This window comes from Andrena cerasifolii, chromosome 8 (assembly GCF_050908995.1).
Source record: "Andrena cerasifolii isolate SP2316 chromosome 8, iyAndCera1_principal, whole genome shotgun sequence".
Classification (NCBI taxonomy): Eukaryota; Metazoa; Arthropoda; class Insecta; order Hymenoptera; family Andrenidae; genus Andrena; species Andrena cerasifolii.
Genome location: NC_135125.1, coordinates 6,378,871 through 6,405,350, shown reverse-complemented (window position 1 = coordinate 6,405,350; position 26,480 = coordinate 6,378,871). Strand labels below are relative to the sequence as shown.

Below are 26,480 nucleotides of genomic sequence, written 5' to 3'. Positions count from 1 at the left end.
CATGCACAAACATGGAGACTGCTCGGCTTATCGACGAGGAAGATTCAAGTTTAAAAGGAATCGCGCAGGCGTGTTTATTCCAATCGAGGCGTAGCAGAAACATTACCGCCAAGTGTTCGTTTATTTTGGGTCCTCTGCGCTTTTAATTTGCGTGGAACTCACCGAATGATAGAGTGCAGAAACGACATGGAGAACGGCACGTTAAGCCCAACAATGACGACGAAGCTGAGAAGTCGCGATGCCGCGAATAAAATCAGACATGGGTCGCCGAAATTGCAAGAAGTTCTTAGGGAGGTTAGTATACATGTATCCCAAGAATTTTACCACATCCGAGAGAGAGCAGCGCGGTGATTCCAATTCGATGGCAATTACGCGTTCGTGATTGATAATGAAACGTGATTTCAGAGGTGCCGGCAGAGAATGCGAGAGAAACGGGGACAGTTGTTTAACAGGGGCAGATTCAACCTGGAGATCAAGTCAAGAGACGTCCAAGAGACGTTAACAGAGATCGTGCGCAAAGAGTTGAAAAATCTCGCGACCACGGACTTGGATCCAGCAGTGAACCCCTTCTCTCATATTGTCAACGAGCCTCTTGATCCGGAAGAGGCATTCGAACTTGAAACAGAAATACTCAATGAAGAAGGTAAGCCTCGCTCACTTTTAAGCTACGAGTAGTTTTGTACTTAATTCCGCATGAATTACAGAACAGTGGATATTGCAAGAGTACGAGAAAATGTCCCAAGAGGAAATCGAGATGCTAGCCCTGGCCGCGGAACAAGAAGTCGATCAAGTTATCTGCCCCGTCTGTCAGACGTCCAACTTGACTGAAGAAGCGAATCGAGTAATCTGCAAGTCTTGTGATTTCATGTTGAACAGTGGTGTGAATGTAAGGGACTTGGGTTCCTTGATAAACAGCTGCGTGAACACTCACTCCTCGATGTGCAGAGAGTCGCCTGGTTTTCTGCCGCTTCCCGAGAACAATAATATAGGCCTGTATTTGGTCTGTGATAAGTGTTCAACTTTGACACCGATTGTGTAAACGGTAACACGCTCGCTTAGATTATTTACAAACGTCTCTTGAAACGCGAATACTGCTTAAGCTAAGAGAAATTAGCCTAATTGTTTCTATATTTTTGTACGATTGTTGTTTAACGTAAATTATTACTAGTATCTTAACTTATTGATTAATAAAGTATGTAACAATTCTACATACCGATATACAGATATCGCTCTGGTATTGGCTGAAAGATCATGAAAGTATATAGTGTGTTTTTGTTTTATTAAATAATAGCAGTAGAAAAAAGTTGAACAAAGAGCACGCCATTTCTGATGCTAGGCAGCACAGGGTAGTGACAAAGAGAGGAAGCGAATTTCAACTTTTTTTTTTATGGAAGTAAACATCCGAACAAGTACATGAATGTTCATATGATCATATGATACATATTGTACAAAAAAAAACATCCCTTCGCTGATTTGTTTATATTATTTATCACTTATACATACACAGTATAAACTCCGAGTAAAAGACATCTGCGTATCGTGAACGTTAATGGGACAAATGTTCGTAAAATGTACAATTTATATTTCGAATGCTCGTTACAAGGAAACAGCTAAAGAAATCTCTGCAGATTGTTCGTCGCTTATAACGTTCTGTTATATACAATCACGTAAACTCTAACACCGTTACAATACGCAGATGTCTTTTAATAGCTTAGGCTCTAATATTTGAATCTTTATAAATGATTTGTACATTATCACATGAAATTTCGCATTAAAAACTTCATATCTAATAACATTAGTATATAATATACTCATAATTCGTGAGCAACCCATTTTATCCATTTTGCGTACAGCCAGATTATCCGGACATATGAATTTTCAGTTTCCCCCAAAGTTATTACTATGCATGTGTCAACAGCTGCATATTTATTATAGAGTGCAAGGTCGATCGAAAATGTTCTACGTTGTTCGGTTAAATTTCAACTGCAGTTCTCATAGCGAAAACGCGACAGCTTCTGTCTCCAGCCTCCTCTGTTACGATAGAATTTCATGGCACCGGTTTCTGTGTTAGGTATCTCTGAAACACGTTTGCGTGTAGCGTAAAAAAGTTTAAACAATTATTTGCATCGCACGACGTAAGCAATTATTTATTTATTCGACAACGTTCGATAGTAGAATCTTCAATTCTAAAGGGTTCTTTCAAAATAAACTTGCGTATATTTTGATTATTATAAAAATATACCGTCATTGTAATATATATATATATATATTCATACTCCGGTCCGCGATATATGTTTTTCTCACAATTTCCTCGCCTTAAGAGTAAAAAGAATCGTTAGATAATGAAAAACAGAACAATCAAACTTTTTTTTTTATAACACGACATACATTTCGTAAAATATTAACATTTTAGTCATTGCCAAGAATGTCATACTTAGTCCAAAACAAATAAAGTAAAAATATAATGGAATGGTTTTGCTCTACATATTTTTCCTTTTTCCCTCCTTTTCGTCTTTTAAATATTACGTAAACATGTAGGCAAGTACTACCAACGAGTGCAATGAGTCGATGAGAAAGGAGAACTACAAAAAAAGAAAAAAAGATTTGACATGAACGTTTCATTGTCGCAATTTATAAAGATGCGAATAAGTTTCCTTCATGCTCGATGAACGCAGAACACGCGATGTACACAGTCGTGTAATAAATACAAATGTACTTCTCTGAGTCGTTGATATTCATATACGAATGACTTTGCGGCAACGTTTATAAAAATGGAAAGTTTCTTTTTAAAATCTCAACGTGTTCCAATTTCTAACAGTCTATATATAAATATATAATAGTTTGTTAACCATCGTTCGCGATACGAATTGGTGTTACAAATTCCAAGATCACAATTTGGAGAAGGGTAGGTCTGGGTTAGAATTGCACTTAAGTTTTTTCCATCCTCAACCATGCGATCGTTGCGAAAGGAAATCTGGAAGTCTACTGTAAAAAAGAAAAAGAAAAACGACCGTTTTAAGAATTCTCTCACGTTTCTCCTAAACTGGCTTAAGCTACGGTAACTGCTTTTCCCTCAGCTCGCACGTGACTAAATGTTAAACTGTGTACGCAAATACGTTCCCGCACGAGATTGCGCAAACGTGATTGGTCACTGAGTCGATCGTCGCCGTTCCGTGCAATTTACTGCTGCGCGTGCTTCGTCCGGTAGGCGACCAGGATCTGATAAAATATCAGTGGTAGTAGACAGATACCTTAGAGAGTTCAGAACGGCTGGAACAGAGAAGAAGGGAAGACGCGCAACATTTAACGATCGAACTGTAAGTATAATCCACGCGTTCAATTTCCTTTTAAAGCACACAAACCTGGTCTGAGATCGACGAGCGAGCAATGCTGCTCAACCCACAATATTGTACTTCTGTATAGATCCTCGATACTCGCGGTGGACACCGAAGTATTGAACGAAATCATCAAAGGCTCGAGTAATATACTGAACTAATGACTTTGTCAAGGAATATAAATCGCGATCTGCGGGTTGCGCGTTCATTAAAATTGAAAGAAACTAGCAAGAGCTCTCTCGAAAAGGATACAATCCAGAATTTCCAATTCTCCCGTGTCCGTGTGCGCACGTACTCGTCGAACATCTCCTTCATTTTGCTAGTCCTGTGTCTAGAAACTGGAGCACCCGTTGCAGGAAGCATAGATTGACAGTTACTGCAACACAACATCCGATTAACGAGCTGTTAGTGCGATCTCTTAGCCATCGACGAAGAAACAGAAGTTAGCATCTTATTACCTAATCGACGTATTAAGGCACTCAATTTGATGTCTTAAGCTATCCATTTCCTCCTTCAACTGATTCCTCTCCACCCTTAGCTGTCTGATATAATCCGCCCCCTTCTGCAGCATAGCAGCCTTGCTCAGTTTCGTGTTGGGATGCTGGCTGAGCTGCGGTATCAGGCTGTGCAGCATGTCGAAACCATTCTTAATGTTGTATCTACGCTTCTGTTCCGCGTGTATATGCCCGACCCTCCTCTGCTCCTTGTACTGTCCCCGCTCCGTTTCACCCTTTATGTACCCGCGAGTAGGCGACAATGGGCTCCCTATGCTCATCGGGCTGTGCAGCGGGCTGAGGCTCAACGCTTGGGGACTGTGCGCGTTGGTCGAACTGTCCTTCGGCGAGCCGGGGCTGTTTTGCGGCTGATGCGCTTGGCTGTTTGTGTTTAACAACATCTGTTGGCTGCAAGCGGACTGTTGCATTGCCTAATAATATGCAACGTGCAGTTAATGGATTATTGATTACGCAACGCTCGCTTTTATTGTTGTCGATATCAGGCGTTATATAATCTGCTGCATATTGGAGTTATAAATAGTCGTACAGGATGCTCCTTTATTGGCGGGGACTACCTTGCCGCCGAGTTAAATCCTAGAGTAGATCCCGCCAAACGAGGAAGACTATACATTCGCCCAACAGATTAAAACTTCAAAGTGTACCTGCTGCTGCGACTGCGCCGTAGAGGTCTGCATCGTCTGGACAGTGACCGGCGTGGTGATATGGTGGGTGGTGGTCACCTGGGTGGGCGAGGCTGAAGGTGGAAGCATGGGTAACATGTGTTTGGTGGCGGCGGCGGTGGTTGTCGTTTGGCTCGCCGTCGGCATTACGCTATCAGCCGGGCTATTCATTGTGTACACACCAGATGTGTCTGTGCAACGACAGTGAAGCTCTCATAATATTCTCCTTTTACGTCAAGCAACCACGAGCGTGATCTCTCGAAGCAAAGATAACATTGTTCCTTAGAATACATACTATTCGTGAGCAACTGAGCGAGCAAAACATTGTTATTTAGATTTAGAGCGGGATCGCTCGCTGCGGAGACTAACGGCGGCGGGTGCATTCTCGGCGCAGTTAACGACGAGCTACTTCGAGATCTATTCCTTGCTTTCATCTGATACTGAAACAAATGAATATTCGCGCCGCGCGACTCTCGGTTACGAAGGGAAATGGAGACAGATGAAATAAAAAAAAACCTATCGATATTCATGCGATAAGTAATAATTATTCTCTGTTCTGATATACGTATTAACCTTGGGCACGGCGAAGACCTCCTCCTTCTCCGTATTCGATGCGGCAGGTTGCGGCAGCAGCTTCCCTGGCTGCACAGTCGGCGTGGTGAGATCCAGACCGGAGGGCCTGCACTGCAGCAGGATCGACGATTGCGACGGTTGCTCGGCGGAGACCGACACAACTTGTTGCGATGGGTGTGTCTGCAAAGCAACTCTCTGATAATTCGATTCCGATCGCTACTCGGGCTTCGTGTTTTCCGCCGATGCATTATTCAACGGGAGCATGCGTGTAACAGGACAGTTTGTCTATCAGTACCTTGAAGTTATTGGCATTGAATTTACATTGCTGCGCATTAAAGTTTTGCGGAAGGGCGGAGAACTTGTAGCATTGCTGCGGTTGAACGACCTTGTACGGTTTCGTGGATATGGGGGCGACGGGTGGCAGGGGCCTGATCGCTCTGTGCTGAGTGGACACCGGCGAGGTGCTCGTCTGCCCGAAGCTCTGCTGCACCGTCACCAAATTCTGAACGTGCCCAGCGATGGACTGGTCGTTCAAAGCAGTCATTTGCACCTCGTTCTGGACCGGCGTCAACTGAACGGTTTGGATCTCCATGGCGAACTGCTGAGGCGTCTGCTGGTACCCCGAGCTCTGTTGCTGCGTTGCTCGTTGGTAAGCATTCTGTTGTTGTTGCTGCTGCTGCTGCGGTTGCTGTATCACTCGACTGGACCTCCCAGAGACTCTGCTCGGCCTGCTCTTCTCCCTGACAGGCTGGCTCGGTGGAGAGTGCTCGTAGCCCTGTTGCATGGCGTTATAATTCTCGTTCAGAGTCCTGCAACATGCCCCAGGGTATTGGAATACAAATTTCGTTGGATCGAAAGGCAGCCGGCGAGTATTTAAAGCTCACATGCTATTCCTGAACGTGTTCGTCGGCTCCGGCTGAGGTTGAGTATATATTTTAGCGGTGTACTGAAGATTCTGTATAGGATTTCCTTGGTCGTTCTGCGGTAACGCCGCCTGCTGCGAACTTTGCTCGTTCTTCACCGCCGATTCTTGGTCCAGCTCGTTCATCTGATTCATGGGCGTCATCAGGTCGAGATCGGGATAGCTCGCGTTCAGCGCGCCGCTTCGAAACATGTCGTCCTCCTCGGGGACAGGAGGCAGCTTCGAATTTAAAAATTCTAAAATACGATCGTTTACATTATCGCCTACTAGTTAACGCATACAGGAGTAAGTGAGCGTTGACGGTTTACCTTGCAGCGGCTCCAGAGTGTCCATAAAGTCGTCCAAGTTCGGTTGGAGCGGGCCCAGGCTGGGCTGTATGAAATCCGCCAGGCTGGCTCCGCGCGCTGCGATTTCAAATAAGTGCTTTAAGGTACAACGTTCAATTCCTATTCCGTCTACGTAGCATATTCATTTAGATCGATCAAGTTGCTTATATCTTTGAATTCTCGCGCGGCCACGTGAATTAGCGAGTTACCAATTTCTCTGGGATCGGGGAAGTATATCGGTTGATTCGAGCTGATTGTTGAAAATAACGTATCAGTCATGAGCTCCATGTAATCCTCGTCAACCATCATACTCTCTCCTCCGGGAGTCCCACTGGTCCCTCCGTGAGTGTTGCCTGCACCTGCCCCGTAGCTGGCCGAGTTTCCCAAACCGCTGCCCCAATCTAACACGTCCATCGATTCCATCTGAAAATCCATTCTCTGCTATGAACGAGAAACACCGGTGAACATTACTGGGTCCCTAATGGATGCGGCGCTAGCGTCAGATAAATACCATCTCCGTTCCATCCTTGTTCGTCCAGCCAAGGATCTTGTTCCTGTAGAACATACGCCATTTCTTGTATTCCGCAGTAACCGCAGCAAGTTTTCGCTTCCAGTATTTGCCCTCTAAGACCACCGCCTGATAAGACACACGCCGTTGATTTACGCATAAACGAGCATCTTGCGCGAGAGGAGCGCGAGAGATCACACGACGCACGCGTCCCCTCGCCGTTTTAAGCTTCGGATTTCTCTCGCGATTTAGGAATCCCGCGATAAGAGGCGTTACGCAATCTAAGCGGGACTATTCGCCCCATTCTTTTTCCGGGTTACCGCCGCCGACGACGAGCGTGCGATCGAGCGGCTCCCAACGTTTCGCGAGAGCACGCCTCTCGAATTTGGCGTCGCGAAATCTGATCGATCAACGTACCGCGTGTCTCAAGAAACAGACTGCCTCGTCGGAGGCAAACCGTCCGCGGGTCTCGCGCGACGATTGTCTTGAGACACCCTGTACAGAACAATCTACCCGTTAGTTGCTCTAATAGTTTGATAAGTGAACGTACCTCGGGTTTATTATGAGTATCAACATCCAACGGGGATGCGAACTGGCACACCAGCGTGTTCTGCTTCAGTATAACTGAAAGCACACGAAATTAGATTGTATCGTGAACGGAGCAGGATCGGAGCAGCATCCGTCGTGCGCTGCCGGGCAACTTCGATCTTTGCGCACAAAAGAATTACAATTACAGCGCAATAAACCGCGCGCGGTGGTTCTCATCGCACGGGGCGGGCCGGTTCGAGCGAGCCGCGGTGGACTTACACGCGGTTCTAAAAGTAGAGGCGAATTATCGGTCCAGCGATCTGGGAAGTACGGGCAGCGTGCTTAGACGTAACGGGGGTTCCGCAAAAGTAGCGAGAGCAGATCGAGTATACGAACCACCGACGTGCGACTTCCTCGACGAGTGAGACACGCAAATACTTCGCGACCAAACTGGAACAGTTAGCTGCCCTTTAACCTAAGACCATCTTTGATGAGGTCGGTGTAGCGGAGCAGAGACGCGGTCGTCCCGATGCCGATTTTGCGGCGACGCATTCTGTGGCGTAGTCGCGATACACTTGTCGCGAGGAGCAACCACGGCAGGTACAAAGGTCCTGGCACTCTCGAGTAATCAGCTTCCCCTGCACACCGGTTCCGACTTCCCTCTGTTCGACGCCTCGTGTTCACCCTCGCCTCCGGTGCCTTCTGGTCCCCTCTGCGCTATTATATGCCTATCTTGCGCCCTTTCAGAGGACATCGAGGTAAAGTAATTTCAAATCAGTGCAACTAATCGAATTCTTCCTACGGAAGATATCCAGCTTTAAGAGAATCAGTCCAAGAGGTGAAATAATCTTTTCTCGTACGGGCCTCCGTTTCGCTGAGATTTCAAGCTCGATTCTCTTAGGGTGGAAGGCTCGTACGAGAAAACTAATCTACACTCTTCATTCCTCTTTTTCTCATAATGAAACTTGCGTAACAATAACCATGGAATCCTGTCTTCAAGTTCGAAATACTTTTGAGTCAAGGGCATTCTTAGTCGACAGGCAATTTACTTGCGCTAATTATTTAAACGCGATAATGATGCCGTTGTCGGTGTTAATTCTTTACCGAATGCATTTAGAATCTGGATGGTTATCACTAATTGCCGTTTTTCGTTGATAAAATCGAAACTATACAATGGAGAGAAGAAATCCCTCCACATTCGGTGGATTTTTATATAAAAAATAAGCCCAGAAAATTTCAGCAAGATTGGTGCAGTGTATCAGATATCTTGCTCACCGTTTTTAAAAAGGCTTCTTGGATGTCGTTGTATTTTTATTTTAAACGTAAATATTCTTCTGCAAAAAAATTACCAAATGTTCTTCAAAGCTTGCTCTTTTAAGTGCAAAAAGTTCTGTAAAAATATATGCTTCTACTTTTCCAAGGAAAAATTCACGAACATTCGCCACTTTTCGACCTGCTGACTAGATATAACCCCTTAAACAACGACGAGTGGTTGCTTGCCCGGCCGTTTCAGAACGGACGGATCGATCCATCTGGCGTTCCGCGGCGCCGCGATTTCGCCGCATGTCAACGAACGAGGAACTGCTCGAGATGCGCGCACGTGAGAAAAATTGCGCGACCTTTTTCCATCGTTTTTCCGGCCCCGCTCTCGCGGCTTTACGTAACCTGCGTTTGAAAACACCGGTGACGTGGCGTTAAGCAATAACGAGAGGCGTTACGCGTTGGTCAATCGGTACCGAGCAGCATCGCGGGCAGTAACGACGCTCATTGACAGCCGATCGCGGTGTCCGCGGCGATTTCCCGAAGCCAAGACGGATCGAGATCGGAAGCGTGCGATGCGAGAGGAGCGCGGACCACGGATCAGGCTTAAAAATAACGGCTGGCAACGTTGTTGCGATCGAAATGTCAGTGAACGAGGGAGCGAAGCTGCATCCGTGCATCGATTGCACAACTGCAATTCAATGATCGAGCTTTATTTAAAAGTTCGCGACGTTTTAACATTCTGTCTTGGCGACCAGCTATTCGCTGCCTCGTTACCGCGGCACGGAACGCGCGAGTAATTCGTAAAGACTCGAACGACGCGCGGATTCCTCGTTCGTCCGACGAAGCTGTTAACGAGACTGAAGCTTTCAAGCTTCGATTACGATTATCCCCTCTCTCTCTCTGTGCAACGACGAGGATTCCACAGTCCTTGCTTTTACGAAGTTCGCCTCCGAGGATTTACCTGGATCTTTCCTCTAGCGCACTGACTCGAGTCCGACGATCCGGCCCGTGTGAACCGCGCGAACACGGACGGCGAGGAGAATTCGAGGGCTCGAGACGAGCGTGAAGGGTCGAACGGAAGGGCAATTCGAGGGAGTTATCGCGACGGCGGCGGCGGCGGCGATTTCGTAGCCCAGGATGGCGGTATTCGCGAAACTGAAATCCTCGGGCACTTAACGGGGAAGCGTGGAGAAACCGTGCGCGATACTGGCAGGGATTCTTTGTCACTGCTCCGTCACGTGCAAGATATTTCTTTATCTTGTACAACTCCGACACCGCTCTATCTGTCGCGTATATCGCCTTATTTTCGCGCGGCCATTCGCGTGCGCCGTCAGATATCTTGAATCAATTTAATTTGGCTTTAGATTACGCGGCTTTATCTCGGGCACCTTTGTTTTTTCGATCGCGCCTCGATGGAGAAGGCGACGCGCCCGGCCGTCCCCTCTCGCGGAGGACCCTCCACGTTCCGCGAACTTCCCTGACGTCAGAGGAAATCTCGCGGCCCGAGGAGAGCCTCGCGGTGACTCGAGATGAAAAACTCGACGGGACCCGGGCGGGAATTAGCCGCGCGATCGAAGTGAAAAGCGCGGGGGTGGCCAGAAGTGGGGGGACGTTTCGACAGAATTTCCCGCGTTACGAAACAGCCGAACCGCTATCAGGGCTCCTTTTCGTAATCTCGAATTTATCGCTGTTCAGTTGGGAAACTTTCGAGGTTGATAGTAAAGGGGGGCCACTGAAGATGGAACGGAAAGTAGGGTGCCGTGTTAAAAATAGGTGACGGGTCGAGCATCGAATCTTCTCAACTTTATCTTCCTCCACTTCGATCTTCTCTTGGCCAGACACCTACTTACGATCCTTCTTTCACTGGACCGAACGGATCCGAAGTCTCGCTCGCGATAAGTCCCGTGGGCCAACGACCCACGTGGCGCGAGGCCGAGTTAATATTACCGTATTGCCCCGGGATATTCTATTGTATCAGGCAGCGCTGTCTAACGCAAAGTTTCAGAGCTCTACGCGATTGGAACGGGCACAGCTCGAGCTGGTGTGACTCAACAGACAGAGCAGAGTTCAAAGTGTTAAACTCGCCAACTGGCAATTTTGAAAGAACGATAGGAGGGCGAAGGACGCTCGGCTGGAACGAAGTTGCAATCGGAGTTCTGTTTTCGATGAAAACCCACTTCCTCTTGTAACTATCGGCCGCCGAGCGACGATCTGACCCCTCGAACCCCGACTATTGACCATGACAAGTTATCCAAGGCGAGGCGACAGAATACGGGCGTCGAACAGAGAAAAAAAAGAGCTAAAAAGAATCGCGGCGTTATCAGCACCGCTGCGCGGGTTATCGTGCGAAACGATTGTTAAAGGTCAGCGAAATTAGCCAGTCGATGCGTCTCGCCGTGCTGTGCAGTATTTCCGGTTACTTGACGCGCCGCGGGCGCTTTGTGCGCCGCTCAAAACAACAAGGGGAATTTTTCAATAGTTCTCAAGTGGCTCTGAGATATCAGGGACCGATGAAAAGCTCTGCAGTCGGCACAGTGGCATTTTTGCTAAACACGGGCTTATTCCTCCGGTGGCTTTAAAATACCGAGAGATAAAGCGATCGAAGCAGACGATCCCCCGGGCTATTTTGAGCAGTGAATTGTCCCACGGTAAATAACCACCTCGCCCCGCGATAGATCGAATTCGTCCCGTGCGCTTCCTTACATTGCATGTGCCAGCACCTCCAGATCACGTTGTTCAGCCTGATCTTGTCCTTCCATCTCAGCCTGATGCCTTTGAACCGATTCCACTTGGGCGATGTCAATTTCTGTCTGGAACAAATTCAAATGCCCATACGTCATACCCACTGTAGACCAGCGCTGCATAATCGATCGGCGACATTGATAAATAATTCAGCTTCGCCCGGCCCTTAAAGCGAGAACCGAGGAATTAGGACGCCCGAGTGCCGACTATACCGCGCCGCTCGGAATGCCTAACATCGAGATAAATTTGTTCCTCGGGTAAAGGGGCATTGCGAATGCCGCGCCGCCGAGCGAGCCAGCTCCAGGAAGTTCTCGGGAGAGCTTATATTCCGCTACCAGCGGTTGGCTGGAGCTAATCCGCGCAGCTTACTTCCAATTCATGGTCAAAGCTAATCCATCTTTATCGCGCAGTTGCATCGGGCCCCGAGCTTCCGCGACTGTAGAAATCGAGCAATTAGATCGCCAGGCTCTCTGGGGAAATATACGCTTCGCAATTCGCGAAACACAGCGCGAATTCATCATCGAGGATGGTTCTCGAGGCGTGTTTATTCATCTGTGGTAAACACTTTGCCCTGTTTATCCGACGCGAGCGAATCGTTCTAAATATAAACCCCTGGTAGAAAATACCGACGGAGGTGGAAACACCGCGATTTTCCACGCGTGCGTGCCGCTCTTTGTCGGAGGAACACGCCGGGGTCGCTCTCCACCCAAACGTCCTTCGATATCGCAGAGAACCTTCATTAACCCTCTCGACGGGAGCGTGGGATGAAATCTGATCAACTTGAGAAGCTTCTGTCGACGGAAATATGAAGAACGAGATAGGGGGACACTGGAAGCCTGCTGCACAATGAATGCAGTGATAAGAGTGGTGTCACTGAAAGAGGAGTATGAATACTGGATGGAAGCCAAAGGGTAGAGGATCTCTCGTCATTCAGAACTGGGGTTGCCAGCCGTACTGTAATATACAGTATTCCACTGAATTTTTGTACAGTGCATTCTATGTACTGTTAGGAAAAGATATAGGCAAAACACTATATTTCTGATGCATCGATAAAATTCTACAGTTTTTACTGATTTTCTTTTATTCAACGTCAAAACTTTAATCGCGAATTTAAGCTGCAAACTTTTGAGCGACACTTAAAGAAGGCGTTGTCTATGAGATCTGTTTATTAACATTTATTTAATATAATTTCGTAGATACTTTCTCTCTATTCCCGCCACTTCAGCTTTTACAGAGAGGGTTTTTTTTCTGTAATGAACACGAAGTGGCGGGGAGAGGGAAGCAGAGCCTATCTCTCATAAAAAATCAGCTCCTCAAATATATGTTAATATGGACTCTCAATGCAATCAAATCTTTGACACATTTGTTAAAGATAATAAATTAATTAATAATGCAGAATGCACAGGAAATATGCATTTCAAAAAGATGTTATTTTGCTGTAGTTTTATTCTGTACCGCAGGTATATATCTTTTGACAATGTACAGTATTTTTCATCTCATTTGGCCGTAAAGTAGTTGCTATATTTTCCCGGAAAACGTTGGCAACGTTACTCAGAACTCAGACGCTACTTTTAATCCCATTTCCATTCATTTCCTATTACGTCTGTTTATGAACCTAGAGCGCCTTATGCGCAATTAGTGCCTAATAGGTCAGTTGATAGCGTAATCGTATCACGCGAGCGCCGATTCACGGAGAACGAAATCTTCGTTATCAACGCTCGCCGATATGTCATCGTCGAAAAGTCAACACAAATAGGAACGACAGTAGGAAGATTTCCACTGGCTCGTTCGCGCTACGACGAACGCTGCGAGCGGTTTCCTTGGCATTAGACCCTAGCCAATCGACTTCCCTGCTGGCATTTTCATTTTTCTGCTCGGACGATTAGATAAGAAACCGAAGAAATATGGCCAGAGCGTGGAACGTATCACTTCGATGCGCTGCTTTGCATGAAAACTCGCGAGGGTACGATTGTGACGCAACGATACCCCGAAAATCGGCAAAGTAATTCTAGCAAGTGGCTGAGCCCACTTTCGAGTTTTCTGTTTATTCACGTGCTGCTTAAGCCCCGATATTAACGAGGGATTACCGAAGAAGTGGTGTGCCGTTATCTTTGAAAACTATAAACCAAATGCTTCTTAATTTCTAGTCAATCGCTTATCAGCCAAAGATCTCGAGGGTCCCGAGAATCGCAAACACAGCAATTCGACGGCAATAAAGGCCTATTTCCTCTATTTCAACAGATCGAAAGCCATCGCGCTGTGGGATCCAGCCTCTTCGTCTACCTTTAATAAAACAATTAAAGAGGATCACGCGATTAGGCGCGTTTACAAAGCGTTAAAGCGGAGTTTCGAAAGCTCGACCGTAGTTGCAAGTCACCACGAGATTTCCGAGCTCGAGGATGCCTCCTCTCTCGTTTAACGAAGCGAATATTTTCTCGATCAATTCGGCACGACGAGCGAAGATCCCGTTATCAGATAACGAGTTATTTGCTCGTCGTACAACTTTGACGGCCTGATTTATCCGGACAAGTAGAAGCGACGTCGATTGCCATCGTCTTTTGTCAAAGATTTCGCTAGACCGTCCTCTCGTCCCTTTCTGTTTCCTCGAGTACTGGAGCCATGTACGGTGGATCGGTAGATGGCGGTAAGTAAATGACCATTTTTTTTATTAAATCCAGTAAAATAAGTTAGTAAGATAAACAACTAATTAATTAGAGACTTCTTTAGTTTCTTGCTTCGCGCTGCACACATAATTTTTTAATAGTGGTCATTCATTACCCTTAAGGTACTGAATGGTGCTAACCCAGACCTACTCTGCCCTCGGTTGTTTCAAAATGTCCTATCTAACATTTTGAAACAACTGAGAATACGGAAGTTTTATCATTTACTTTCTACCGTCCTCATTTTCTTTCATTCAAATTAAAACATTTTTTCGTAACGTTGTCATTATTTCGTAACAGCCTAATATAATTTTTTGTAATAGGTCTACTGATAAGTGATGTATTATTAACGTACCAATTAAGTAATTGTTTTAGATAGGATATTATAACCATTTGGAAAGAAGTTAGGTTAAACACATTAGATTGTTTATAAATCTTTACGAAGCACGTAGAGTTTTCTAACTTTACTTAAAAGGTAAGACACGTCTGGAACTTCAAATATTTCAACATATCTCAAAAAATAAATAAATGCTAGATAGGTTTAACTAAGGAGGGCAGTACTTTGACGGCCTAAAAATGACCGCGATATTTGGGATATTTTTTAAGAGAAACCCTCAAATTATATTAATTAGAACCTTTATGCCTAGATTTGCACATATCTAGGCAACATTTTAAAAAAATTTAATTAAAAAAAGCGATACCTAAAACTTCAAACGCGTTTTTTTTTCAAAACGGCGTTTTTCGAATTTGTTAGGATGATATTTCAAAAACCAATCACCCGATTTACTCCAAACTTGGCATATATCTTCAGTAGATGTCCCATTCTCGCCGGTACTAAAACTACGTCGGTTTTTGCAAAATTAGACTTTTGCGACTTAAAAAACCAGCGAATTTTTTTGCAGAAATCGATGTCTGCTTTAGACGCTGAATTTTTTTTTAAATATTCAGTATTTCTCATTTAATCTAGTTCAGGCGATAGCCACGCTCATACAAATGGCACAAATTTTTAAACTTTCTATTTCAGACAACTACAACGACTAATTTTATGCTATTAATGCGCATATGATTTTTGTAAGGCGCACTATTCGAAGCACTATAACTCCGGATATAACCACTATTTTTGCATAGAATTTTTTTTACATATTCTCTACAGATTGACAAATGAAGCCACGAAGCTGGAGGTAAATATATTTAATGGTTTTGTTTTAAAAAATTCCCAAAGTTCGCATAATTTTTCGTCCGTCAAGGTAGGGAGACCCCCGAAGTGTTCATTCACTGTTGCGTTTACCCTATTTCTGAAAAGATATTGTTCCAGGACGCTGTATTCCAAGCACCTTGTATATTCATTGACGATCAGAAAAATTCCTGGCAACGTTACACGAGAACCAACGAAAACAGAACGAGAAACCGCTCGACTGGATCGTTGCAGGAAAAGAGGCATGCCAAAGAGCAGACAAGGCAAGGCGAGGGAGGAGAGCTTGCGAAGGAAAAGCCCCGAGTGTTGGGCACGAAAATAGGCGCTGAAATGGTTAACCATTCGAGGACAGGGAAGTATGGAAATCGGGGAGCGGAAGCGGGCCCCGAGAGGCTCGGGAAAGAAACACGTTTCACGTGGGCGGGAAAAGGAGGGAAAACGGTCTCGACCCGCGCGAGTGCAAGCGTGTTGCACGTATATCGGCGGCGTTGATGATGGTATCTGTGCCCGATGACGCAGTGGCCTTGCATGATAAAAGACACGCTCGTGTGCGGCACACACATACGTAGGTCTTTACGGTAATTTAGCTCGATTCACTTTTTCGAGTTGCACGCGTAGCACGAGAGCACGGCCACGGTCCAACGAGAAGAACCTCCCCGCACGAGACCAGAGATCCACGGATCGCGGAAGACTTGCTCCGCTCCGTTCGATCGACTGTGCGACAGGATAAAATAGCCTTCGCGTACATCTCGGGGTCTAATTATAGACATTATTTGAGGAAGATTCGGGGGAAGGCTCACGTGCAGCGGCTCTAGTACGCTGCTCCAAATGATTGGGCAATCACCTTTTTTAAGAAGCCCGCGAGTACACAGGGACACCTCAAACATCAGAGATAAAAAGTTGCTGTATGTTTATTGGATACCTAAGTGGACAATAAAGGCATTCAGTTAGCTCGAATCCCCTGGTTAATGCGAACAGTTTATCTACTCCACGTGCAGCCCAGATACTACTCTCACCGAAAACACAGGACGACCGTTTGACGCGCTGCCAGAGGTGAATATCAATCGAATTTAAATGGACAAAGTGCTCGCTAGCCGCACGGCGGCCTCAGCGGCGACGAAAGTTCGCGGAGTGGAAATGCTATCGTCCATTATTATCGACAGGTCGAGCCCAGAGAACCATCGCGATGATTACGAGATCTGACGCGACTGCTCGGGCACACACCTACCATAAACTTTATCACCCAGCTAAACAGAGAATAAAACAAACCTTAAGGAAGGCTCGCGGCGAGCGCCGGCTTCTAACGTACGCGTCGCCGTATTAAAGTCGGACGAATTAAGTTCGTGACGATGCATAAACGTCGGGGAATAGCAAACCGTCCGCTCCTCCCCCGTCTGACGCAGGGGAAATCGAAGATATTAAAAAACGGAGTCGTTGAGCCGCTATCGAACGTTGAAAACAGCGACTCCGCTAAAAACGATTGCCCGGGATGCTGGTTTATTGCTGAGGTCAGTTGTAATTAGCACGGCTGGTGTTACCGTCTAATTGTCCGCCGCTGTTGTTGCGTTCTTTTTAACAGCGTAAGCGCGTCGCTCCAAAACAGATCGTTTCGTCGAGGAATAATTGCTCGCTTTCAGCGGGGTGTCCCTCCTCTGCTGGACCGTCGCATGCCGATTGCGAATACTTCGGCAGCATGGCAATTTAATTCCCCGATGCCTCGGAGGATCTGTGCGCCCGATAAATTACAATCGAACATATCGATTAGATACTGAAATTTATCAGCGACACGTAGGCGAATGATTCAGATGACTCGCCACGGAACCTCCTCTCTGATTATTTCGCGAGAGTTGTCCACGACACAAACGTTACTTAACTAATCCGCTAGGGGAACGGCAGCGAGTACTTATCGCGATGCTTGAAAAGCCCAAGGAACCGCGATCTTGCTGCCGCATTTCCTGATGAAGCACTGTAAACGAAATTTACGAGCCTGTTGTTCGGGATAGACGTTTACGTTGCGTCACTGGGACAATAATATCTCTCCTCTGCCGACAGATAAATATATATAATATACACGCCTTTTCAGTTCGCGCGTCCAATTGCAGTTCCGACATAAATCATCATCAATTGATTAACCCCTTCATCGCGAAGGCGGAACAATAAGCGTGCAACGTTATCGGCGGAATTACGATATCAGTTCATTTATTATCCAATCTTGATAATAGTTGCAATGCACCACCTTCGGCTCCCCGCGTTTACTACTCCGAATCGCAACTACCTGCAACGGCTGAACAAACCCGGTGCGCTAGATGACGCGAAGCTTCAGAGACTCCCGAGCCGTACGCAAACTGTTAGCCCGCGTTAATTGCTAAATACTTCACTAATCGCACGGTCGTACGGTGCAAGAAGGAGAGTAGCCGCGATTGTTCGAGCAGCCTTGGAAGTTGAGAATCTTTTCGCACGTGCCTCGTTCACGGGCAAAGGTGGCTCTCGATCTTTTCGTATTATCATGTAACGAAATCAGATAACCGGCGTCATCGCGCGATAACCGTATTACAACGACCCGAGCACATATCGTTGGCTCGTCGGGATCGATTCTGGTGTGGCTACGAATTCAAATAGATACTTTACGAGGCTCCTATAATTAAGTTGACGTGCGCGGAGCAAACACATCTGTTCGCCTAGTCAGGCACCCCTCGCCGCGCGTGTTCTCCCGGTGAACTCGACGCGCTCGGCGACTCCAGAGCGAGAAATATCGTTACAGATAAATGCCCAGCCAATATACACTTATTTATATCCTCGGGCCGGAGATATTCGGCATCCTACCGATTCGATGTTAAAAATACTCCAAGACGTAGTGTCGCTGTTGATTAAATTACAGGCGGCAGACTGTTTGCGGAGCCTCGATGCATAGGCGCGTGCGCGCGCCTCGATTGTTTCCAGCGCGATTAACGGATCGGGACCGTTCCCCGCGACAAAGGGAAATCGACACGAGAAGGGAGAGGAAAGCCGCGCGGATAAGCTACTCGTCACCCGGTGTCTTTACGAAACGCGATCCGCGTTAATCCGGCGGCGTGAAATCGATCGGAGGCAGTGAAATCCTTAGCGATCGATCGGCAGACCGACTCCTTCCCGCGGCTCTCGCGAAGCCGTTACGGCGAAGGGGTTCAATTAGAGTAGAGTAAACGCGAGAAGACATTGAAGCGCTGGTACGAAAGAAGGCTTAAAGAGAAAACGGAAATTGCGGCGCAGGCACGAAGCCGAGGACGAGCTTAATTGCGATGTTGTCGTTTGGTTCTACGGCCTCTTCTCCATTAATTCAATTGTCTCTTATCAGCCGGAATGCCGGCGGCGCGGCATTTGTTTGGTTGCTCGAAATACACTTCGGAATCTGCGCTGCCCTACTGATATATTATCTCGAATCCGTGGATCGCGAGTGGGCCGGAGCGTTGTCGCGCTAATAGAACTGTCGCGTCCACCAGGTGCGCGCATATATTCCCCTCGCTTTTATTCCGCGGATAAAACAAGATCGGAGAGCAACGCGCGCGCTCCCCGTTTGGTCCGAGCGCCGCCGACTTGTTGCGCCTCCGATCGATCTTCCCGATCCATAAGCGCCCGCGCGGAGTCCCGCGAGCAACAGGCGACCTGGAGGGCTTGGGCATCGGCGTTCCTCCGCGCGGATTTACGAGCTCGATCTCTCCGAGTACGTCGATCCGGGGGAGCTACGAAATGGCGTGTTATCGGCGAATGGTAAAAAACCGAGGGAAAAGAGAAACTCACCTGTAGGCGAGGGACATGCACTGGAACAGCTTGTTCAAGGACGTCTCGATGCTGAGCTGCTGGGAGGTCTTGTCGGCGCAGGAGATGCTGATGAACTTCTCGTAGGAGAAGCCGGTGGCCGCGATGATCGCCACCTTGGCGGCCTCCTCGTCCGGCACCGGGACCGCCAGCTCGTCCTCGTCGTCCTGGGCCTCCGCCTCGAAATCGGAGACCATGAAGTGGCCGGAGTGGATGGACTCCCTCGAGTCCTTGCCGCCCATCTCCTTCTTCACCGCGCCGGGACGATGGAAGCTCGGGCTCATCGTGGTCATCGCCGTCATCATCAACGGTTTTCTGTACATCAGCTCGGTCTGCATCCCTCTGTTTGGCGCCACTCTGCGGAGCACAGTCGCGGTCGGAACGTATTCCCCACGCGTGGTCGAGCTTTCTTTGCCGTTTACGAGCGCGCGTCGTGTTTCTCTTTGTACGTTCCCGATCGTCCATGCCCGGGGGGGGGGGGGGGCGTTCGCGGGCACGGCCGGGCGAGCCTGACGGAACAGGAGCGCGGAATCGTAAACAACCCGGCGGTGGTAGCGTTCGCTTCTGCCCCGAGTGGGTCTATTAAGAAAACGGCACAAAGGAAACGATGCGTCACGCGCGTACGATTCCCACCGGCCCGACGGTATCTTCGCGCTTTGATCATCCAGAAAGCGATCGCGGGATTTACACCGCGGGCCCGGGCCCGCTCGTGGAACGAGGTCGCTTCGCGCGCGGAATTTAATGGTATTAGCCGACCCCGTTTCGCGAAATCGCTAGGCTGCAAAGTCTACGCTCGGTTCCGATAGAACCAGTGCTTGTTGCCAGACACAACAAGCCGCCTTTATCGAATGCCCGATAAGGTTAGAGAATATACTCTGTTCAGTGCTCTCCTATCGTCCCGTTCGTTAATCTCTACTCTGTTTCCGCTCGACTCTTTCGTTGGCTCCACGGTGCCGGGTGGCCGAGCCCCGCTACCGTTTCCCTGGATGCGCGCTCCCTTTCCGAGCACGATCGAGGAGAAGCCCGCGGGACACTTTCCGCGCCGACGGAAGAATTCGTAAGATGTAAACAACCTTGCTCGGCTCGGTTCAATAACCCGGGGCGTCGTTAAAATCGTTGTTTTGCTGGATATCGTTTCCATGAAAGTGCAGTTGCGCGCCAGGATCCCCGCGATGGTCAGTGACTCCTCCGCGAGGAGCGCGGGTGAAACCTCGGCTAAAATTAAACGCGATGCGCGTTTTGTCATCAATTTCGGAGGAGCAAGTGGAATAAGAATTTTCCGCTTCGCCGGGAGAGCGTAACGCTTTGTTTGTAAGAGCGCGGCTGCTCCGATATCTCTACACTGCGTTCCACGTTAGAGCGTACTCGTTTCAATCGCGCGTGACAGATCCGTGGGAGCTGCGCAGATCGCTCGCAAATCGGTAGGGGCGCTGGTGCGCTCTTATATGGAACGCGGTGTATCGACAAGCTGCCCTGCTCGTAAGAAGCTCCGGTGGAGATTAGAAAGTTTCCGAGCCTGGATACCAATGGCAGAATTAATTAACGCGTCGGGTGACAACGTAGAAAAGCTGTACGCGTATCTGCGCGCATCGCGAAGAAGCTAGGAGGAACGTAATCTATATCGAAACGACCGTGCCTACTTTCCAAATCTATTCCTATTTGTTCTACGCAGTTCGCTGGTATGCCGTAGAACGTTGGAAGAAAAGATCGCGTGATCTGTGCGAACGAGCCGCGAGGAAATGAAACTTTCCATGGGACTGGGGAGCTAAAGATTAATCGCCTGATTAAAATGGAACCTACTCAAGGACCTTCGAAAGGCAACCCACGTGTGGCTCGTCGATTTTAATATGTGGCACATGTTACACACTTCTAACGCGTCTACGCGCAAACCTTCGCCGAGGCACGCGTTACGAAAACGCGTAACGGAAATTGAAGACCACCGTAATGGGCATCGAGCACAGCGAATTAGAGACAAATCCATTGCAACCGGTTTCGGGCGTTCGAGATTTTCCCAAGCTGTCGACCGTACGCGGTCGTGGTGTATGACTCTTGTACTACGTACTAAACGAACCTCTAAGACACTAATTTTCGTGCAGTAAAACGGCCCACTTGAAAACACGCGCTTGGAACTAGGCGTAGTCGACGGGCTGCTAACATTGTTCGCAGAGTCGCATAGGTTTTTTTAGAAAACTGCTTTTATCGAGGCGGATTTCCTCTGCAACTATTCGGTTTCATACGTGTTCTTAACACTGCACGACATTATTATCTCAAAAGTGTATTGCCCTTTCACCCCAGAGTCAGTTCGTATCGGTGAGGTTAGCCGCCTTATCCAATTCGTTCACGAGCGTTTTTTCCTTTCCCATGTGATTTTCGAGACTCGGTTACGTTTTCAGAATGGGAAATATGGTTCGGAGCACGGCCCCTCTGTGAGTTCCTTTCGGCGTGTATCGCGGTTGTAGGCTCTATCGATAACAAAAAAAAAACATCTCCATCGATAAATTAGGAGAGCAGAAAATCACGCGATCGTGTAGAAAGATAGCAGACATCGCGCCGTGACGTAATCGAAAATAGCGCGCGTTTCCTCCGTCAGTCGTGCCACCATAATTATCTTTTCTTTCGAAGATCGTCCGATTCTCTACGCTGCAGGAATTACACATCATACATCTGAAGAAAAGAGACGCAGCATACGCTCCGTTCTCTCTCTCTCTCTCTCTCTCTCTCTCTCTCTCTCTCTCTCTCTCTCTCTCTCTCTCTCTCTCTCTCTCTCTATCTATCTCTATCTCTCTCTCGCTCTTTTTCTAACCGGACTCAATCGCGACCTGGCAAAGCCTCGGAGATAAAAACAGGCTTAGATTGTTTTCTTTACGAGACGCCAGAATCCTTTTCGAGCGGGCACACCTCGATCTCTCTTATGCAACTGTCCCGTCGTATTTAGGAGCTCGTCGCGGCGCAAACAAAAACATTCTGTTTCGCCCACACGTGCGCGCGTACGACCGCGTGAAACGTGTTTTTCAGTTGAGGGTGGAAGAACATGGCCGTCCCAATTGCGCGATAACAACGACATATTTAAACAGCCTGTCAGAATAACGGAATCAGAGAAAAATTTCCATGAAACGCGATAAGGAAACTTCTAATCGTCGCAAACGATAAATGAAAGTGTATTCCCAATCGCAGATACGCGTGCCCAGTGACGAAACGGTAACTGGTAAATACCAGGGCGTCTAGAACGCCACGCACAGGGCAATTACGAATCTAGACAGCTAATCCCCGTGAAAACATTGCACGGGACGATTATAACGTTCCAAGGCGACACGATGGATTTGGCAATGGTGCACGCATGGGCACCTGTCACGATGCAGCGTACGATCTAAGCTCAACCAGCCCCGACTACCGTACTGCGCCTATACGTATACCTCTCCTTTCCCTTTTCCACGTATTTATCCAGCCTGCTCGATAAGTCACTTAAAACTCTGCCTGGATCCTGGCTTGTCTTCCCCTCGTACCCCTCGAGCACTCGTGGAAACTCGGGGAAACTCTCCGCGTCGACTAATGAACGCGAGGGACTGCGGAATATGCGAGATTACCATTGGTTTACTAAACGATTTCTGGACGATCGAGAACGTGGGGCTCGCACCGCGTCATCGATTATATCTTTCCTTCGATTCCGCGAAATACGCTCGCGTACGCGTGTAACACGGCACTTCTCGCGACGGTCGCGAGTCGCCTCCTGGCCGACTCGTTTTCTATCTGGCACTCACCTCTCTTTCTCACTGCGTGTCACCACTCGTCGTCGATACGTACACACCGTCGCAACGTCGACGTCGATTTTAACGATCCCCTTGTATTATGTTATTTGTTGGATCGAGGCTTAATATCGTCGCACACACGCTCGCCGTCAGTCTGGGCCGCGCGGCGCCGCGCCCGGACGAGGCCCGTACGCGTTATTAGACAGCATACGCTCGCTCATACTGGCAGCGACGCCATTTGCACGAATCCGCGTCTACAGACGGACGACGGCCGACTCTGCCGCACAGCTGACAGAGGCGCGATGAGTTCGACCAATCACCGAACGATCACGAGCCCAGCGCCGCCAAATAACCGAATAGACGAGCGCGCCCGAGTCCCGTCCCCTGTTTCCGCCGTTTTTGAAATGCCGCGGCATTTCCCTGCCTTGCTTTTCCTAACTTATTTACCCCATCCTCAAGAGAAGCCGACGTGATAGAATCAACTGACGGCAAAGCTTTCAAATCTGTCGAAATGGATATCAACGAGGAACGATCGTAAATGGAAATTGGGAATGTGTTTCAAGAAGATTCATTGTTTAAGCAAGGAAAGTGATTTATAGAAGCGGTGGTATAGTAAGTGGGCGATATGTTCTGTGATGAAGTTAAGTTGTAGTATCGTCAGCTTACCGAATTATAGACGTGATATACGTAGAATTGATATTATGTGGCGAATAGATTTTTTGTCAGATCAGATCAAAGTCACGTCCAACATTATCAATTCGCAATGGAATAAGATTGCCGCCTAAATTCATAGTTGCGTCCAGAGGTCGTGTCTTGAAGAAAATCTTGTTCAAATAAGTAAATCCTTGTATGACGTCACATGTGTCAAAAGAGACGATAAAGCGAGGTTATATTTTCAAGACGACGTTTTAGATGTCTCGAGACGGTCTTGAGACCAACCCATACGTCATTATTTGCGTAAAGGAAGCCCAGAGTGACGTGAATGAAAATGGATTTTAAAGGAGACATCGATATTAATATTTATATTAGCAATATTGATGATGATAATATAACGGACAATAGAGTTGTTAGAAGATATATTCGTGACGTGCAAAATCATGTGAGATTCCACGAGATTAACCTATCTACTTAACCTGCGAGTAGGTTGTCATTCGTGTTTTTATTTCACAATTGAAATATTATTATGGTTAATCGATTATGCGATTGAATACCACTCCATTTCGGAAATAACAAGAAAACTTGGAATTTATGTACAATAATTAGGATGATACTTATTATAAAATCAGGCTGTACTTCCGAAAGGCACCGATGGCCGATCGAGATGAAACTTGTGGGTATTACGAGGGGTGTGGAAAGACTCCAAATGTAAAATTTGATCGCAACTCGGAAATTGCTTATAATTATAAACAAATGCTTTAGATCATCTTGAGCAACGACTATGAATACCTGAAGTCTTCAGGGTAACAAGATTGTCTTCTAGAAGATGATCTTAAGCATTTGCTGAAGACGCGACTGTGAATACCGCCCTAGCAATGTAAGCAGGAGTACTTGTGGACACTGGGCACTGCTTTATTTTTGATCGAAATTTATGGAAATAAGTGCAAATTGTGTTTCTACGAAAATCTATTAATAAATGGAATTATGCAACACGTTTCTTCAAATTAGTCGTAACGTTCAGATCGTTTTAAATTTTAAATATTTTCGATAACATTTAATTTGAATTCCTACCACTCGCAGCATTGTAATCTTATTTTAGAATGAATCGATAACGTTGGGTGTTACACGAAAATGGTAAGAGGACCCGCGAGCTCGCCGAGCGTGTGACAAAAAATTACATTACGTGATAAGTCTATCCTATATGATCCTATACCTGATCTATGATAAACGACTCCCATAAGATGATAGGTCTATCCTATTATAGGATACGTATAGGATTTCTATACTTCGTCGATGGTTAATGGTTGGCTGTTTTACGAGTGTATGATAACGAAGTCAATAAAGTAGAATTCGTTGATCGATAATATTGCAAGTCATTCCCATGTGGTCGTTTGGACTATCGATGCAAAGGTTAGGTCTAGGTTGGGTTGCAATGCCTCGAGATCAGTAATTATCGTGTTAAATATTTACTAATATTACTAATTACTGCGTACGCATCATTTAAAAGAGTCCAGAATGACGAAACAAGACGCACTGAAAGGTTGGCGCATTATATGGTGGTTGTTTAAGTTATTTGGATTTCCAATAACTATTCCATGGTTGATATATCATTTTGTTGACATTATGCAACACAAACGAAGGAAAACTACACTTGGTGGAAAAGTAAATCACACTTTGTCACAGTCCTCCTTCATTAAAGCTTGTATTTCACGAATTAAAAGCATGTCGCCGTTTAATCGAAATTCGCAATTCAGGTTGTAATGATAACTGGGGCTAGTTCAGGATTGGGAGAAGCATTAGCTCATGTTTTCTACGATTGTGGTTGTAAAGTTATTCTAATATCTAGAAGGAAGGAAGAACTGGAGAGAGTGAAGAATGCTCTGACGCACACTTATCATGTATGTCTGGCTACAATGACGGAACTATTCTTCAAACTTTCTCGTTGGTTGACCAGTTTATTTTATAGACGATACCGACTCATCCTCCTATAATTTTGCCACTGGATATAACTAACATTAATTCTCTACAATCCGAAGTAGGGAAGATAATTGAAATTCATGGACAAGTTGATATCTTGATCAACAATGCTGGTATTTCTTATAGAGGGGAAGTTCTTAACACTAATGTGGATGTGGATATAAAAGTAATGCTCACAAATTATTTTGCGCAAATTGCTTTAGCCAAGGGTAAATATCGATGAATTATTTTCCGAAGAATATTCACTTCTTGTTTAAAAATTTATAAATTTCACAGCTGTTCTTCCATTTATGATCAAACAGAAGTCTGGTCATATAGTATGCGTAAGCAGCGTGCAGGGCAAGATTTCTATTCCATATAGGTTGGCATATTCCCCACTTGTATTTACACTAAGTTTCTTGTATCGAAGCACTTTCCGTAATGTGATAATTATTATATCAGGTCCGCATATGCTGCGTCAAAGCACGCATTGCAAGCATGGTGCGATAGTTGTAGAGCAGAATTGGCTGATCAAAATATAAAAGTTACTGTCGTTAGTCCTGGTTACGTTCAAACTGCTCTTTCTCTTAACGCATTAACAGGCAGTGGGCAGGTTTATGGAGGTCAGTAAATTGAGAAACTTAGCTTCAAGTAAATGTAAATATTCTCATAAAACGTTGTATTACAGTAATGGATAAAACCACACAAGAAGGATACTCTCCAGAATATGTAGCAGATTGCATTTTGAGAGCAGTATTAAAACAGGAGAAAGATGTACTAGTATCCCCTTTTACTCCAAAGGTTGCGATATATTTGCGAACTCTATGTCCATCTTTATACTTCTGGATCATGTATAAACGGGCAAAAAGATCGGAAAAAGAAGCGTAATTTTGTTTACATTATCTTTCTATGCGGTGTCTGTACCAGTTATTTTTGTATATTTTATATTATTTTTACGAAATACTCCACTTGTTATTGTATTAGTAAGACCTGTTGTTGATCTTAAATCTATTATAAATAGATTAAAACATATATTATAATAAATTATGTTGATATAGTTGTAATAGCACTTATGAAATATACAATTTTTAACTACACTT

General features: G+C 46.3%; 3 protein-coding genes across 13 annotated transcripts; 2 read left to right on the top strand and 1 right to left on the bottom strand.

The window, feature by feature from the left end:
- The first annotated feature begins 16 nt into the window (after positions 1-16).
- On the top strand, positions 17-2,793 carry LOC143372100 (RIP-like protein). Its single transcript, XM_076818015.1, has 3 exons — positions 17-294; positions 406-643; positions 705-2,793. Exons 1-3 carry the CDS (start codon positions 166-168, stop codon positions 1,037-1,039), a joined length of 702 nt encoding a protein of 233 aa, XP_076674130.1. The 5' UTR covers positions 17-165; the 3' UTR covers positions 1,040-2,793.
- Mondo (MLX interacting protein mondo) lies at positions 1,367-23,115 on the bottom strand. Of its 11 annotated transcripts, none has more exons than XM_076817949.1 (16): positions 22,780-23,115; positions 19,004-19,378; positions 11,333-11,439; positions 7,389-7,462; positions 6,842-6,967; positions 6,540-6,768; positions 6,313-6,408; positions 5,967-6,240; positions 5,378-5,891; positions 5,083-5,262; positions 4,805-4,949; positions 4,492-4,700; positions 3,794-4,260; positions 3,588-3,711; positions 3,363-3,492; positions 1,367-3,270 (listed from the first exon to the last, which is right to left on the bottom strand). In XM_076817949.1, the coding sequence occupies exons 2-16, from the start codon at positions 19,357-19,359 to the stop codon at positions 3,149-3,151; spliced, it is 3,153 nt and encodes a 1,050-aa protein (XP_076674064.1). In that variant the 5' UTR covers positions 19,360-19,378; positions 22,780-23,115; the 3' UTR covers positions 1,367-3,148. The 11 variants fall into 11 exon arrangements, with proteins under 11 accessions (XP_076674064.1, XP_076674061.1, XP_076674065.1 ...); XM_076817946.1 differs by having other exon boundaries at positions 6,540-6,771; positions 22,780-23,113; XM_076817950.1 differs by having other exon boundaries at positions 6,540-6,753; positions 22,780-23,108.
- Positions 23,116-24,757: 1,642 nt separating this feature from the next.
- Positions 24,758-26,477, top strand: LOC143372097 (dehydrogenase/reductase SDR family protein 7-like). Its single transcript, XM_076818010.1, has 6 exons — positions 24,758-25,086; positions 25,179-25,322; positions 25,391-25,610; positions 25,678-25,762; positions 25,843-26,003; positions 26,069-26,477. Exons 1-6 carry the CDS (start codon positions 24,940-24,942, stop codon positions 26,266-26,268), a joined length of 957 nt encoding a protein of 318 aa, XP_076674125.1. The 5' UTR covers positions 24,758-24,939; the 3' UTR covers positions 26,269-26,477.
- Positions 26,478-26,480: the final 3 nt, after the last annotated feature.